The 15,536-nt window shown below is 34.9% G+C and overlaps 1 protein-coding gene across 2 annotated transcripts in view; it reads right to left on the bottom strand.

Annotated features, from left to right (window-relative positions):
• The window catches only part of LOC309417424 (ATP-dependent translocase ABCB1-like), a gene marked incomplete at its 3' end in the record, with an annotated part of 41,818 nt that extends 26,608 nt beyond the window's left edge, over positions 1-15,210 (bottom strand). The window contains exons 1-10 of one of the 2 annotated variants that reach the window (XM_082014926.1): positions 14,951-15,210; positions 14,108-14,159; positions 12,637-12,784; positions 11,245-11,308; positions 5,985-6,176; positions 5,085-5,256; positions 3,997-4,121; positions 3,060-3,231; positions 1,256-1,369; positions 147-257 (exon numbers count right to left, since the gene is read on the bottom strand). In XM_082014926.1, the coding sequence (XP_081871052.1) occupies positions 147-257; positions 1,256-1,369; positions 3,060-3,231; positions 3,997-4,121; positions 5,085-5,256; positions 5,985-6,176; positions 11,245-11,308; positions 12,637-12,784; positions 14,108-14,159; positions 14,951-15,099 (1,299 nt within the window). In that variant the 5' untranslated portion in view covers positions 15,100-15,210. The remainder of the gene's footprint in view (positions 1-146; positions 258-1,255; positions 1,370-3,059; positions 3,232-3,996; positions 4,122-5,084; positions 5,257-5,984; positions 6,177-11,244; positions 11,309-12,636; positions 12,785-14,107; positions 14,160-14,950) is intronic. The other variant, XM_082014927.1, reaches the window with a different exon arrangement.
• Between the last annotated feature and the right edge of the window lie 326 nt (positions 15,211-15,536).

The raw sequence follows: 15,536 nt of genomic DNA, 5'->3' as shown, positions 1-15,536 counted from the left end.
GTGATGGCAAGGTATTTTCATATAAATTAGAGAATCAACTTGGAATTGTTATATTTTTAATAAAATTTTATTCATGTGACTCTTTTTCCCCTAACAAATGATCCACATGTTTAACTGTAATATGTATAAAGTTTCATTTACAGTACCTCAACATCTGGTCTGGATGGATAACTGAAGTAAACATTTTGGAATTCCAAGTTCCCTTTAATGTGGTCTGGTTTGTAACCTGTCTCTGAAAAACTGTCAATTTGAGGTTCCTGTGCAAAATAAAATTAAAAAAAAAACAACCAACACATTTCCTAATGATTTTTTTCATAAAGAACTCCTAGAGCGCACCATTACTCTGCGGAGATATTAAATATAATTTTAAAGTAACTTAGGTGACATTTCTGAAACGTGTAAATTGCATGATGTTTTGCTACCTCATTACTAAATCAATGATAAGCTCATGCAAGCATACTTTTATAAATAATTTCTCCATTTAGGCTTTTGTGTGAATTTAGTACATTCTCTTTAAACTGTACCCAGAGCTACCCATAATTTGAGATTCATTTCAATGCGTGATGATTAACCTGAACAGACCATCTCCAATCAGCTGTTCACTGGTTGAACAGCTCTGCCCTTTCTGCTGAAAGAATTTGTGTGAGAAAAAAAACAATCTACTGACCATTAAGCAGAAACAGAGTTCTTCATCATCATTGTTTCTGTTTCCATCCAGGGTGGGTTTAGAACTTGAAACATGTCTTAACAATAATCCAAAACATGCAATTGCATTTCATAGAGCTTCATTAGCTAGTAAAAATCACACTTTCCCTGATTTAAGACTCTCTTGGCAATTGAAGTACATGTACAGGTTACTAGATTGTGTTTTACTGATTTGCTGACACTCATGCTGCTGGTGGTGCCACTGGTAACTTGAAACCTATGCTCATATACCTACATTGACTGTAATCACATATCTATATAGCACCATAGACGTGTCCTTCATGATAAAAACATTAGAAGATAGAGGATACCTCCAACACCAAGTGATTCAGAGATCCAGTACTTTTACCTTTGAAGCAAGAACTGGTAACTCTAGAAGACAAAGAGGAACTGACTAATAATTACACATTCTATCTGCTTTTATGTTTATATTTCTGCTTATTTTACACAGTTACTTCCACTTACTAATTTTATATCCATAAATAGTGCCTGTACTTTAAAAAGATGGGTCTCCCAGTTTTGAAATAAGAGTGAGGTCAAAGATACTCACATTGTCTATGATATTAAAGATTGTATAGGCAGCTCCTCTTGCACTAGCAAATGCCTCTATGCTTGGAGTAGTCTGTCCAATACTGAAAGCTCCAATCAATACAGAGAAAAAGACCTGAAAGAAGTGTTTATGGTGACATATATCAATTCTTATTTAAATGGAGAATTACATTTATTTATTTACATTAGATATCTTTGGGTCAGGGGGCTCCATGTTCCACACTCCACAGAAGTGTAAGGAATCTGGAATTAAAGAAAAAATGAAAGGGTCTCCCTTAAACAGAGAACAACATTAAGAAAATGGCTTTTTAAGATTCATCTGAGAACTGAGATCCTGCACAATGTGAATGTTACAAATATACTGATAAGTGAAAAAGTGACTGAGACCTGCAAAATCTACACCAAAAAAATGTATAATTACACTTGATGTCTCAGGATTTATTGTACTAATTCATTCTTTGGCAAAAGATATTCCAAAGACTAGAAAGTATATAACATATCTTCCAGTGGAACAAAGACAGATATGCAAAACAGTATCAGTCTGCTTTCAAAGTGATGGTAAAATAGAAGTGTACAAATGCAACTTCTCCATCACAAAGTAATAAAGAGTCCCTCTGCTGGGAGTGCAGTGCTGGGAGTGAGTGCAAGCAAATAAACAAAAACAAACAAACAAACAAACATCAGAAAAAAAGAAAAAATATATTATTTCTCGGAGAAGCATAGTTTATTGTTTTCAGCTAGTATAAAACAGTAAAAAAACCACACTGCTTAAACAGAGATCATAACAGCCATTATACGTTAGAGCAAAGGTCCATTACACCCATCATCTTTTCTCCAACAGTGGTCATTCAGAGATGTGATACCTAATAAGGCAACACCCTCCCATTCATGTTATAAAAACACCATTCCAAAGAACTACAACACAGACAAAATAAACTGCAAATACTTTGAACTGAAAAAAATACACACAAGGGCATGAACCTCACTGAGATGTTCTGTATGCCAGCCTGCCTTTAAAAAAAAAATAGACAGGTTCAAAAGAGCCAATAACACATATCAGAGCCACTTTTTCACAAACTTGAGTGATTCATAAATTTAAAAGAACAGGTAGTTTACAAAAGATATAAATATATACATATGGTCTCCTGGCTGGGTTTCATCAACGTTAACAAAGTTATTCTTCTTACCATATTCGTTTGATATCTCATACAAAATTAAAATGGTTGCCACATCAAGAGAATTTAAGTTATGACTTATGAGTTACAGTTTTCTTGCTTTGGTTAGATGGTGACATATTTCCTACTCACAAGTATCTTTTTTTCCCTCTTGATTTCTGAAAATACTGAGAAGTGATACCAAGTTCTCATGGTGCAGAATGAAAGAAAAATATCAATGAAATTATCTACTTAGACCACACAACAGCTAAAAAAAAGCATTTGCTTCTGCATTCTGAAAATATATTTAGCCCCACCAATCTGAAAACAAATAGCAACTAGGAAGGGTACTGTACTTCAGGTTTTGATTGAACTGTTTCTATATCAGTCTGATCTTATGGAAGTCAGAAAAGATGTAGAAACAGATGAAAATAATACATGTTTTATCTGGCTTGGTGTAGATTTTGAGATACTATACAAACAACATGTAGACTTTTGTAGTGACAATATTTTTGTTAAGAAGAAGGGATGCTATTTTGCCGACTTTGGCTCATAATTCTTATTAAACTCAAATAAGTTCCCAATATACACTTTAATGTATTTTCTTTAATATTTCTCACTATTATTGGGAATTTACTCATTAATACTTACTGTAAGAACTTTACCAATAGTGTAATCATCAGTTAAGACCAAGGTAGTTCCATACCAGAAAGCTAGTGCATATGATGCATACATCAGTAAGAAAGCAACACCCACAGAAATGTTAACTGTAATAGCCTTTTTTATTCCAAGTCGTTTAGCATCTTCTAAGTTTTTGTGGTATCTGGAAGAATGATAGAAGTTCAAAACAGACTCAGACTTATACCATGGCACACAGCAACAAAAACTCTGTGGATGAATTAAGAAAAGAACACTCACAAAGTACAAGAAGATATATAAAATATATAACCCAAAGACTGTACAAAGGTAACCCTGGTAGTCAAGCACAGAGACTTTAAGGTAACTCCTAAAATGTCCAACATCTGTCAACTTGGTATATAGAAAAAAAAGGCATTGCAGTTCAGGGATTGGCATTCAAGTTCTTTAAATAACCTGCAGGTCAGTGAACTTTGATCGTGAACCACTCATGACAGGTTTTGAGATTGTAAGTGTTAGCTTAAGACAAAAGGTTAAAATACATCACAAGAATGATGTTTTACAGTATAGTGGAAATAGAGATATTGTTTATTAGTACCTTCACAACAACTACTGAGTAATCAGATTACCAAGGATACCATCATCTTCTCACGGCATGGCCTTTTTTTTGTCTAAAGCTTTCATTGTGTTTAAAGCACTTTGTATACTTTCTAGAGTAGAGACAATATATCAACTTCTTTTGTATTTTTCTAGAAAAATAACTAATTGTCTTTCAACATTTAGTGAAACTTATAATAACCTCTAACAGACAATTTTCCATTGCCCAAAAATGCAGGAAGCACAAGACAGACTTGTTTTGACAGACTTTCAACAGCAAAGATATAAGAAAATTTCAAAGCATTTGAAGCGAGTACTTTAAAAATCAGCTGATGAAAGCAAACATTGCTCTTACCTTTTAATTTCTTTTTCCTGTCCTCCAAAAGCTATTACAGTACGGACTGCTGCCAAAACTTCCTCTGCAACAGCACCTGCTTTTGCATATGCAGCTTGTTCTTTGTCAGTGAAAGTAGAGAGAACCTAATACAGGATCAAATACTTTGACTCAAGAAAAACAAAATGAGCTCAAGCACTTCATAATGGCTTTCATCACACTTTCTTCTTTTGATTATATTATGCATGAGTGTATAATGTTCAATATCAAAACCCTTAAGTACATTATGAATTCAACATTACTCATTCTCAACAGCTAAGGGCTGGATTTTCCACTCTTGCTTTCACTCAGTGCAGGAGATTAGATGACTACTCATACTGAGCTGGTGTGCTTCTCCTCAGCTCATTCTCACCTCTGGCTACCTTAGCCAGAGGGCTCTATAGATTACATTAATTGGCCACAGTCCATGAAGACTCTTAGCCAGTACGCATACGTAGCATGTGCTTCTCCACTCCTAGCTTTTCCACTATATACTCACTCAAGACAGAGAAGGCTTATATGAACTTTGAAATGTAAGGGAAATAAAATACTACCAAAATTGGAAGGCTTCCAAACTACAAATGTAAGTCACTCCGATCCCACAGTAATTTAGTACTTCTCTCACCTAAGTCTAAAATTTCTTACCAAAGCTGTTAACAACTCTGAAAAAGATCTCTGTGTCTGAGACCAAGACTTGGTCTAATTTTTTCACTTCTTTTTCAGGAGGTGCAATTATTTCTTTCAATAGAACAAGTACTCGTGGATGAACTTTAACAGTTACAGATGTGGATTCTACTTGTATATCTTGCTTCCTTTTCTATATAAAAATATGCTATACTGGCAGAAACGGCTTCAAAGCAAACAAGTCTATTCAATCTATGGGAATTATAATATTCAAACTACATGAGGGTATGTATATACATTTCATCTAAGAGTTTACGTACATAGATGTTATCTGAAGCTGTAATTTTTCTAAGCAATACATTCTAATGGTAAAATTAAAGATATGTAGATTTATTTCATTATGTCTCATTAATATAAGACCTGACACTGAATGTATGTTGACCTACCTTTGCCCAGATGGCTGCTGAAAGTCCAAGGACAGGACTGACTGATAGTATTACAAGGGTTAATTTCCATCCTCTTATGAGACCAACAACAAATCCTGTTACAAATGTTGTTACTGCTTGAACAAGCAATCCAATTTTGTCACCTATTCCTTCATTAATCTTGGAGACATCACTGAAAAACAAATGACATCCAGACAGGAAGGAAAATGTAGAAAGCACAAGAAAGCTTTTGAATTTTGTTACATGGGCATCTGTGTAGATGACAATCTTTATTATTCAATCACTTCCGAACAACTGTCTACTTCAAGATTAAGTACTATACAGCGTGGTCAAGGAATATTTCACATTTCTTGTGAAAACATAATGTTATAAACCTGTTTTTGTCTGAAAAGGTTGAAATTCTGCCTAGAGTGCAGTTACTCTCACTTTCTTAATTCCAAATTTTTTATCTGTTTGGAAACTGCAGGATTTCTGGAAAGAAAAGATAAAGCCTTTCATGTAAAGAGAAAGGATAGCTTGTCATGCAGTTAAAGCTGTTAACATTGCTGGGGTCAGTCAGCACCTTATTCAGCCCTCAGTGTGCACAGAAATGAACTACATTTTCTCTTCGTGGGGGTAATCTCATAGGCTGGGCTTTAGTCATCCTCAGTGTTCAAGGGAAATTATCAAAATGCTCTTCTCATATCCCTGTGAAAGTCCAGCATCAGAAGTATTAGAAGTTCAGTCTCTGAGAGTCTCCATGAGAAAACTTGACAACTTCATTTGACAATGAAATAATTCAACTTACTGAAATTTCATGTCACAATAAAATAATTAAATTAAAAAATTAAAACTAAAAGATTGTAACTCATACATGCCTAATAAGATAAAATAACATTGGAAGAGGTACAGTATACTTACTCTAGAAGACGAGTGTTAAGTTCTCCCACATCATTTACATCAAACCATCCAATTTCCTGTCTCATAATTGCATGAAAAAAAATTTCTCTAATTTTTTTAATTTGCCGGCCTGCTGCTAGGGTCCAAAATGAAGTTTGGATATAAGCAGCAAGAAGAACACCAGCTCCTAGTGCAGAATAGTAGTACGCATATCTGCAAGAAAAAAAAACAGGCAAGATTCTCTGCAATTACTTTTAATTACCTCGCTAATCTGTATTTAGCCTGATGTTTACTTCTTCTGTTTCAGACTTGAATCAGAGTTTATATGTTTATATTAGAGTTTACACTCCTCTGTAAAACTTGCCAACTTTTCTATGAGTAGTATTTAATACCAGTTTTCAGACATTCAGTAAACAAAGCTATTGTTAGACAAAAATTACTTTTTCTTTTGTCAACATGGTATATATTTTCTCATAAGGTTATTTTAGAAATATATTTTAGAAACAATACCCTTTTGACTTAAATGTGTCATTTCCAAAATCTCCATAACATTTTTATTTTAACCCATATAAACAGACCTAAATATATAGACCTATATTTACACACACATTTACATCATATAAGGTGCCTGTCTACATAAATATATATGTGCCTGGAAGCTGTAAATATTTTGTGATTTGAAAATACAGAATTACTATATATATATATCTATTGCAATCAAATGCCGTTAGATCAAAAATTCTTTTGCTCTTTATTTTGTTCATAACTGACATTTTACTTTTAAATTAATTCAGCTCTGTGCTATGAGCAGGGTGTCAAATCAAAACCAAGGGGTGTGTGAACCACTATATTCACTATTCACTGGAATTGAATGTGAATCAGTTTTAAACTCTTCAAACAGAATTAAATCAGATTTGATTTGATTCAGAATTGACATCAGAATCAGTTACAGGTGAACTTAAACCAGAACTAAACCAGAAAGATGTAACTGAACTGATTCCCTGTTTGTAAAACCTGATGAAAACCAATGGCTAAATATTCATGGTGCATATTACATGACTGTATTTATATATGTAGGTAAGACTACTGCATATATATAAAAGTAAATAATTAGCAAAAAGCTTAAAACTCTTAGGACTTTCACTTGCATGTAGTAAGTTATGCATACTGATTCTTTAGAACTGCAGCATGAAACTTGGCAGGAGCATATTGAAGGAATCTGTGTGCAAATGTTCTGCTCAAGGAACGAAAGTGATTTTTCTCCTGGAGAGAAGGCTTTTCTCCTTTTTTCATGGAGATGAAACTTTTCAAATTTTAATCCAGTCTTCTTTCTAGCTAAGATACCATGCATTTTAGTCAGGGACTTTGGAACTATACCCATTATGAAATGAACTTTATCTAAACTGTTTAATAAAAATGGGTTAATGCCTAACTAAGTGCTGGTTGAATATTGACCTTGATCATCTTTAGTTCCATTAAAACTCTACACAGAAACTACCAAATTACAACCAAGAACACGCCTTCAAAATTCAGCAGTAATTACTTTAGACAATTACTTGATGATGTTACATCACTTCAAAGAATTGTTTTATGCTTGGACTTCGTTTTATGACAAATAGTATCAAAAGGGATTGATATCTTTACCAGATTCCATGCTGATGAAATATATTCTGTAAATTCATCGCTGAAAGTTAACAGAAAGTGCTTACTGCATTGTAAAATAGTGGGGGTTTTTTCTTTTGAGAAATAGTTGGGTTTTAGGCAAACTTTTGTTCAAGTAACAAACACAAACAAGTCCAGGTGTATAGTTCAGTACTTCAACACACCTGTGTGAGAACTTTGTCCTTGTAAACAGTTTTTATTCTTATTTGATGAGCTGGCAGGTGTGGTGGATTGACCTTGGCTGGATGCCAGGTGCCCACCAAAACTGCTCTATCACTCCCTTCCTCAGCTGGACAGGGGAGAGAAAATATTATGAAAGGATCATGGGTCAAGATAAGGACAGGGAGAGATCATTCACCCTCATGGGCAAAACAGACTTGACTTGGGAAAATTAGTTTAATTTATTACCAATCCAATCAGAGTAGGGTAATGAGAAATAAAAACTAAATCCTAAAGTATCTTCTCCCCACCCCTCCCTTCTTCCCAGGCTCAACTTCACTCCTGAATTCTCTACCTCCCCCCTGCCAGCGGCACAGGGGGATGGGGAAGGGAGACTGTGGTCAGTTCATCACACATTTTCTCTGCCGCTCCTTCCTCCTCACACTCTTCCCCTGCTCCTGCATGGGGTCTCTCCCATGGGAGACAGTCCTCCATGAACTTCTCCAACATGAGTCCTTCCCACAGGCTGCAGTTCTTCACAAACTGCTCCAGCCTGGGTCCCTTCCCCGGGGTGCCGTCCTTCAGGAACAGGCTGCTCCAGCCTGGGTCCCTGCCACGGGGTCACAAGTGCTGCCAGCAAACCTGCTCCAGCCAGGGCTCCTCTCTCCACGGGGCCACTGGCCCTGCCAGGAGCCTGCTCCAGTGTGGGCTTCCCACAGGGTCAGAGTATCCTTTGGGCATGGAGTCCTCCACCGGATGCAGGTGGATTTCTGCTCCAGCGTGGAGCTCCATGGGCTGCAGGTGCACAGCCGGCCTCACCATGGTCTTCATCACAAGCTGCAGGAGAATCTGGCACCTGGAGACCCTCCTGCCCCTCCTTCTTCACTGACCTTGGCGTCTGCAGAGTTGATGCTCTCACATGCTCTCACTCCTCTCTTCAGCTGCAGCTGTGCAGCTTTTTTCCCCCCTCCTTTAATACGTTATCCCAGAGGCGCTACCACTGTCACTGATGGGCTCAGCCTTGGCCAGTGGCGGGCCTGTCTTGGAGCCGGCTGGCACTGGCTCTATCAGACATGGGGGAAGTTTCTAGCAGCTTCTCACAGAAACCACCCCTGCTGGCTCCCGGCTACCAAAACCTTGCCATGCAAACCCATTACAGCAGGCATTCTTAGAGAAACAAGGCATGGGTATAAACAGATGCTTCTTCAAACCGATGAACACAGTAACTCAAGGCTCTATCTAGAAACTTTTGAAGAGAACCTATTCCTGTGCTGCTAAGTAATACATTCCTCATTCAACTATCTGTTTCTAAAGAGGAACTCTTTTCATTCATATTTGTACTTTCAGAGTTAATGTCTAAAAGATAAGGTGGCATGCATGATGTTAATAAAATATCTCCCTCAAATAGACCGTTCCTTAAGGTCATGAGAACAGGCAGAATCAAAGAATCATCTAAACATTTAGATGTTGATGTAGGTCTATATTCACATTTACACTTTCTTTGTACCAGCTTGTCTGTTTTCCTGTACTCTTTGTTCTTTAAGCAGTAGTGATTCCTAGACAATAGTCCACTGAGGACAATGGGAGCATTCCTATTGTTTTTAGAAATGACACATTGATTTACACACTACTTTTATGCTATAAGGTTTAGTAATACCTTCTGTAATTCTAGTACATCCTTCTTTTAAAATATAGGTTAGAAATGCTTCAGAGAAAAAAAAAGAAAACATGTTGATTTTAAAACTGTGTCATTACTTTCATTTCAAAACAAAAACAAAAACACTTACACAAATATTTTTAAAATTAAGAGAAATTAGTAACAGCAAGAGATAGAGTTTTAAAGGCAATCCAACCATAAGACCCATTACTACAAAGAGATAATTAAACAGGTAGAAATACAGTGAATAATTAACTGCTGTAGAAAAAATAAATTTGGTATTTTTTACATTTGCAAGAACAACAGAACACTCAAATTCAAGTGATCTCATTTTATATTTTAACAGGAATTGGTGTTTATACAACACTTTATAAAACTATTGGAGTTGTCGAAATATATGCTGGAGACGAAGATCTTAGTGCGTTTCAGAAAAGGAATTCTATAATTGCAAATGTAGTAAGAACAACCATTTTAAAATTTCCTTTAGAATAAACATGACAGATTTTAAAGACGTTGTGCAACTAGGCATCAGGTATTTGCTACACATAGAACAGTTAGGGTAATTTCACCCATGCACAAATTATTTTGTTCTGCAATTTTGCCTTCAAATTTCCTTTCAGATCACTGGGCCCAGTGAAGGTGTGTATGCATTACTTGCATTCATGTCAGAGACCAACCAACAGAAATGTTGCGGGAGCAAGAAACTCTACGTGTTCATACTCTCCTATAAAACATAATTGCCAATTCCCTGCCAATTCATTCTCATTACATACGATTTCTTCATTTCAAAGTAACAGCCTTTTCCTAACTAGCTCTTGCTCATTTATTTTAGGGTAAAGAACTGTTCAGTGTAAATAGATTTTTTATTAGAAACTTAATTACTTAATCTAAATGATCTATAAGTTTACAGTCCACTGTTACCAGAAATGGCAATGTACTTCAGTAGAAAACAGCAAGAGTTGCTAGAGTGAATGCCTTATCCTCATCCTTCTCTTCAGAAAAGATAATTGCCTTGAAGACCACATCAGCATTCCTGAGATGTCAGGTGTTTTTCAATACCTAATGAGGAACAGACTTCAACTTGAAGAAAAGAAGTTGAAGTGGTACAAGAAAATGCACATGAACTTTAGACATCCTGCATAAAGCAAGTCCGTGGACAGTGGTTAATAAAGCTGCTGAACAAAACAAATCTATTGGCAGCTGATGTTTCTGCTTATTTGACCTTTTCTTTATGAAGCTTTGTAGCAGAAGCACCTGCTGACTTCTATTGTTGATCTTCTGCTGTTGCCAGCTCTAGAATGTTAGATTTAAGGTTGCATATAATCCAACTCTGTATTTTCTCTAGTCCAGACAATTTAGTTGAACTTGATGCTTTAGTAGCAAGTAGATACTATCTGGTAATTTTAATTCTGCTTTTTATCAGTGAATCACCATAGCTCAAGGAATTGATGAATGGTAATCAATATATTTTTTTAGCATAACAATTATTGTTTATAAACTCAGAGGAAAGAAGAAGGAAGGAAATGCAGATGGAATTGGGACACAGAGCACCCCTGAAAACGGGTGGGGATTGGTGAGAGCAAGAGATTACAGGGAAATTGTTGGGAATAGCTGGGGGTGTTCAAAAATCCTCCCAGTGCCCCAAATAATCTCATGTGCAGATCTTTAGGTACATATATTATTCAATCAACCATTGCTTTTATGTTGTTGAAAGTATGTAAAACATCTGTGGGAGAAGAATGGCTTGACTAGAAATGTGTGCCTGCATGAAAAACAGAACAGGAAACATCAATTTGTAATTACCTTGTCATATCTTCTTCCAGCTTGCCAAGAATATCTACAGAGGAATTCACTGCAGAAATGTTTCCTTAGAAAGGAAGAAAAGAATGAACATTTTTAACAGAGCAAGTTTTAAAAAATTTGTTTTCCTGCATGCTGTTCAGCAAATTTTGAGTTGCTACATCTCCTTTTGAATCAAGTTGATTTTAATGAACGGAGGCGTGTGACAATTTCAGGCTTCTACCTGAAAACCTTCAAAAACAATTATTATACTAATATAACATTAATCATAACTCCACTGACTACAAAACTACATCAGTGTAATTTGAGATTAAAAGACTCATTAAGCACTCAGTTTGGTTTTTTCTTTCTGAAAACATAGAGCTTTTGTATAATGTCAAAAACCATTAAAAATACAGGCCTAGATGATTGACATCAAATCAGTAACTGTAGATAGCTTAATCCATTATAAAAACATTAGCTATAATGTTGTTGTTGGCCCTAAAATTTTACTCACGCACAAAAAAATTAGTGACAAATGTTTTCAGAAGACTATGGCTGCAGCATTTTGCATTTGCACCATAAAAATCTGATCAATTTATTGTATTTGAGAAGGAGTAAATCATAACTGACTTGTTCCGATCCAGGCAGTATATCCATGCTTCTGTCTTAGAGCAGCATAATAAGAGCAAAAATGGGTGCAGGACAGGAGATAGTCACATACTTTATATTTTCTGTATAACCATAGACATTTATTAAAATGTTTAATAAAATTTTATTAGGTAATATTTCAGGCAACAAACCTGTTCACAAGTTTAACATCTACCTGTGAGTTCAAGGACAATATAATCTGGTCTAACCGTGAGTTGATACCAAAGTGACAGTATCACTCCCCTTTGTATCCAGCAGTACATACCTACCCTCCTTTGTGTTTGATTTCGTACTTCTGATTTAGCAAATGAGACTATTCAACAAACTGATGCAAGACAAAATTAGTACTTTTATTTTTGGTAGTAAATTTTCTGTTGGATCTATTTATTGATCTTTTTCACCTTGTGAACAATAATTGTCAGAATTGATGATAGGGAATCAACAGGAACTCATACTCAGGAGATGGAAAACCAGCCTCTCTGTTTATCACAGCCACAGTTAAACATGATTTGTTGAATGTGCACTGTAGTGGATAATTTGAAAAAATTAAAAGTAAAATCTATTGATGCAGAAACTAAGAATTAGAGAAAAAAAAAATCCATAGTGTATCTCTATTACAGCAAACACAAAAGTTAGTAATTTGCATTATATTGTAGTAGCAAGTTGAGGATTCTGACATTGGTATCTCCTGTCAAGATGCTTGAATCTCCCTGGGTGTTTCCCAAATATGAGTCATTGTTCTCTTCATAGCAGATATATTCTTACCTGGAAAATCTGGGTCCCCAGAAGCAACAAAGCTATCAGTCATATCACCAAAAATTAGCATTGCAAGAGGAAGACTGCTTCCATGGGCTATTGCCAGGAGAGTGCCTAGTATCATTAGTAATTTATCCAACCAATTTGAGTATCGAAACTGTGAGTGAGATGAGAAATTAATTATAAATGTGGTATTAGAAAACTAACACAATGTTATGTCTACAAAGCCAAGAAAGTCAAGAAAAAGCTATCAATTGTACACCTAGGGTCGCAAAACTACAACTTTATCTGATTACAAATTAAGTTTACAAAACAATTTAAATGTACAGGAATAAATCATGCTAATATAAGCACTTTTATACTATAAACTCTCAAAACCAGACAAGTACACTATTTTAATGTATCAATATCTGCACACAGGTAAGAAAGGCCATATGAAAACAAGGCATAAGAAATTTGACCTTTTTAAGTTTACCATTTAAAGTTCAAATTATAAGAAATTTTAATAGTGGTGTGATAATTAAGGCAATAATTACTTTTACTGCAAATTCATTATTATGCAGTCAGAAAAACTCTTCCTAATGTACCATAGACATTATCAAAACTTACTGAAGTCCTAAATACTTCCTGCCATTGAACTTAATAAAGTTTGAGCTCATCTGTTACAAAATCATTGGCTTTATTCTGTACTGTAAAATACTAAGTTTACTATTGTAAATTATAGTGGTATGATATAATTGTACAAGTCCAAGCTGGTATAGCAAAGCAGAGAAATTGGGCACTGGCCAGCATCATGGGCTATAGTTTTATTTCTGTTATTTGCCATATCATTTTTGCACATTACGCACACTAAATCTACAAAATATAAAACATTTCAGTATTACTAAAGGAGGACCTAGGATTTACTTTGGTATATTAACAGATTGCCTTTTTTTAAGTATGCAGAAAATTAAAAATTTCCAGAATTTAGATTCCTTTTTAGTACACAATTTTTAATTGTAAGTTTCATCAGTGCCATGGAGTTGACCTTTACTGCTGACTCAGGTGACTGAATAATGATTAATTAGTCTAATTAGTCTGATTAGCACCTGACTCAGGTAATATAAAGGACAAGACCACACATAATCTTAGGTATATGGATGCCCTTTTCATTGTGTCAAAAGAAATGACTGAACATGGAAATCCCTACCTTTCATAAACAAAAATCTAGTACGGGTGTGTTTAGCACGGTAACTTAGTAAGGGAAGACTCCTAAGAATCCATATCAGTAATAAGACAGCTTCTTTAATAAAACTACATCCACAAAAAGAACCAGTTGATTGTTATACTATATCCAATATTCTGTAGTATCAAAGAATTTGGTAGAGACAAGACCACATATGCAGTACTCTATAAGATAATTTTAAGAATTTTTTCTTACACTTCAAAATGTGTATGTGAGTTTATATATGTACACATATATAGAGAGAATAAATCTTACCAGCATAAATGGGCTGACCATCTGAGCCTTTTCCGCTTTCTTCTTTTTCTTGCTGAAAAGGTATGATAATTTTAGTGCATTTAAAAAGCAACAATATTTCACAGAAATACTAGTGCAATGTATCAATGACTTTCAATTAAAATATAATTATTAAATAATTTTACAGGAAACAGTTGTGTGTAAAATTAATATGATTTATTGAGCTTTCTTGGGATGTTTTTATTTAAACCTCCAGATATATAATCAACATATAAACAATAGCAATCGGCTCCTGATTGCTATAAATTTAAGGCAAGATCTTCCCAGTTCACCCCTCTCAAGGGTGCAACAACACCAGCAAGGGCTGCTGGTTCCACTATCCAATCAGGGAAGTTGTGAACAGTATGCAGCTTTCAAAATGGGAGAGAAGAAGATATAAAATCAAATTCTTGTACATGGGGGGTTGGGACATAAATAAAGCATTCAAGGTATGTAAAATATTGATTCCTTGCCATAGTAAAAGTTTTAACATAATTTTCAGCTGGTGACATAATTGTATCCAAGAGGTCGATTCCGACACAATTTCAGTCATATTTTAGAACTGTTTTTCAATAAACTGTAGTCAATACTGTGAACACTTAGTCCTTAAAAGAAAAAAATAAAAGGTCCTTCTGCACCAAATGAATGTGTCAATCAATGCTATTCTCAAGTTGATACAAAGCTTTCTATTATTAGGCTTTCCTGATAAAATAAAAGAAAATAAAAAATGAAATTATATAAAATATAAAATAAAATATAAAATAAGATAATGTAATCTTATAAGCTTCAATACAGAACATATTTACAATGTTTAAGAATATTTACTGTTTGTCTTCAGATTCATGACTCTGGCTGGATGCAGTGATCTCACAACTATTTCCATCTGCAGCACGCTTCTGCTTCTTTTCATCTTCAGAATGCATTTTAAATTTATGTAAGATAGCGTCCTGTAAAATAATATTTGGCTGAGACATATAGAACCATTAAGCCAAGTACGGTAATCTCAATGACCATTTGTTTGAAAGAAAAATATAGATACTTATTAATGTCAATGAAGTTACTAAAATACCATAAATTGCAAGTGAATCCTCATAATGGGCAAGTGTAAACGTGTTGAAACAAGACCAGCTCTTTGGGTTTGTCTTACAAACACCCACATTTTGTGTTTGTACCTGTTTGGTAACTGTGGGTCCTTCATTTAATTTCATTTTAATGATATAAGCATTATATTTTCTGCAATTCAGCACAGATATAAAAAATAAATGAGAAAGAAGATGTTTATTTAAAAGAATAAGGCATTACCTGGAATTTTCCCAATTTTAGTTATCAGCAAATTTTATAAAATATCTCTGATTTAAAAAACATATTTATTGACTTACCGTGAAGGTTGTTCTTGGTTTGCCTCTAGTTC

The sequence above is a fragment of the Phaethon aethereus genome (assembly GCF_964289735.1).
Source record: "Phaethon aethereus genome assembly, chromosome: 2".
Classification (NCBI taxonomy): domain Eukaryota; kingdom Metazoa; phylum Chordata; class Aves; order Phaethontiformes; family Phaethontidae; genus Phaethon; species Phaethon aethereus.
The sequence above is the reverse complement of the archived record's forward strand: the minus strand, read 5'-3'. Positions and strand labels throughout refer to the sequence as shown.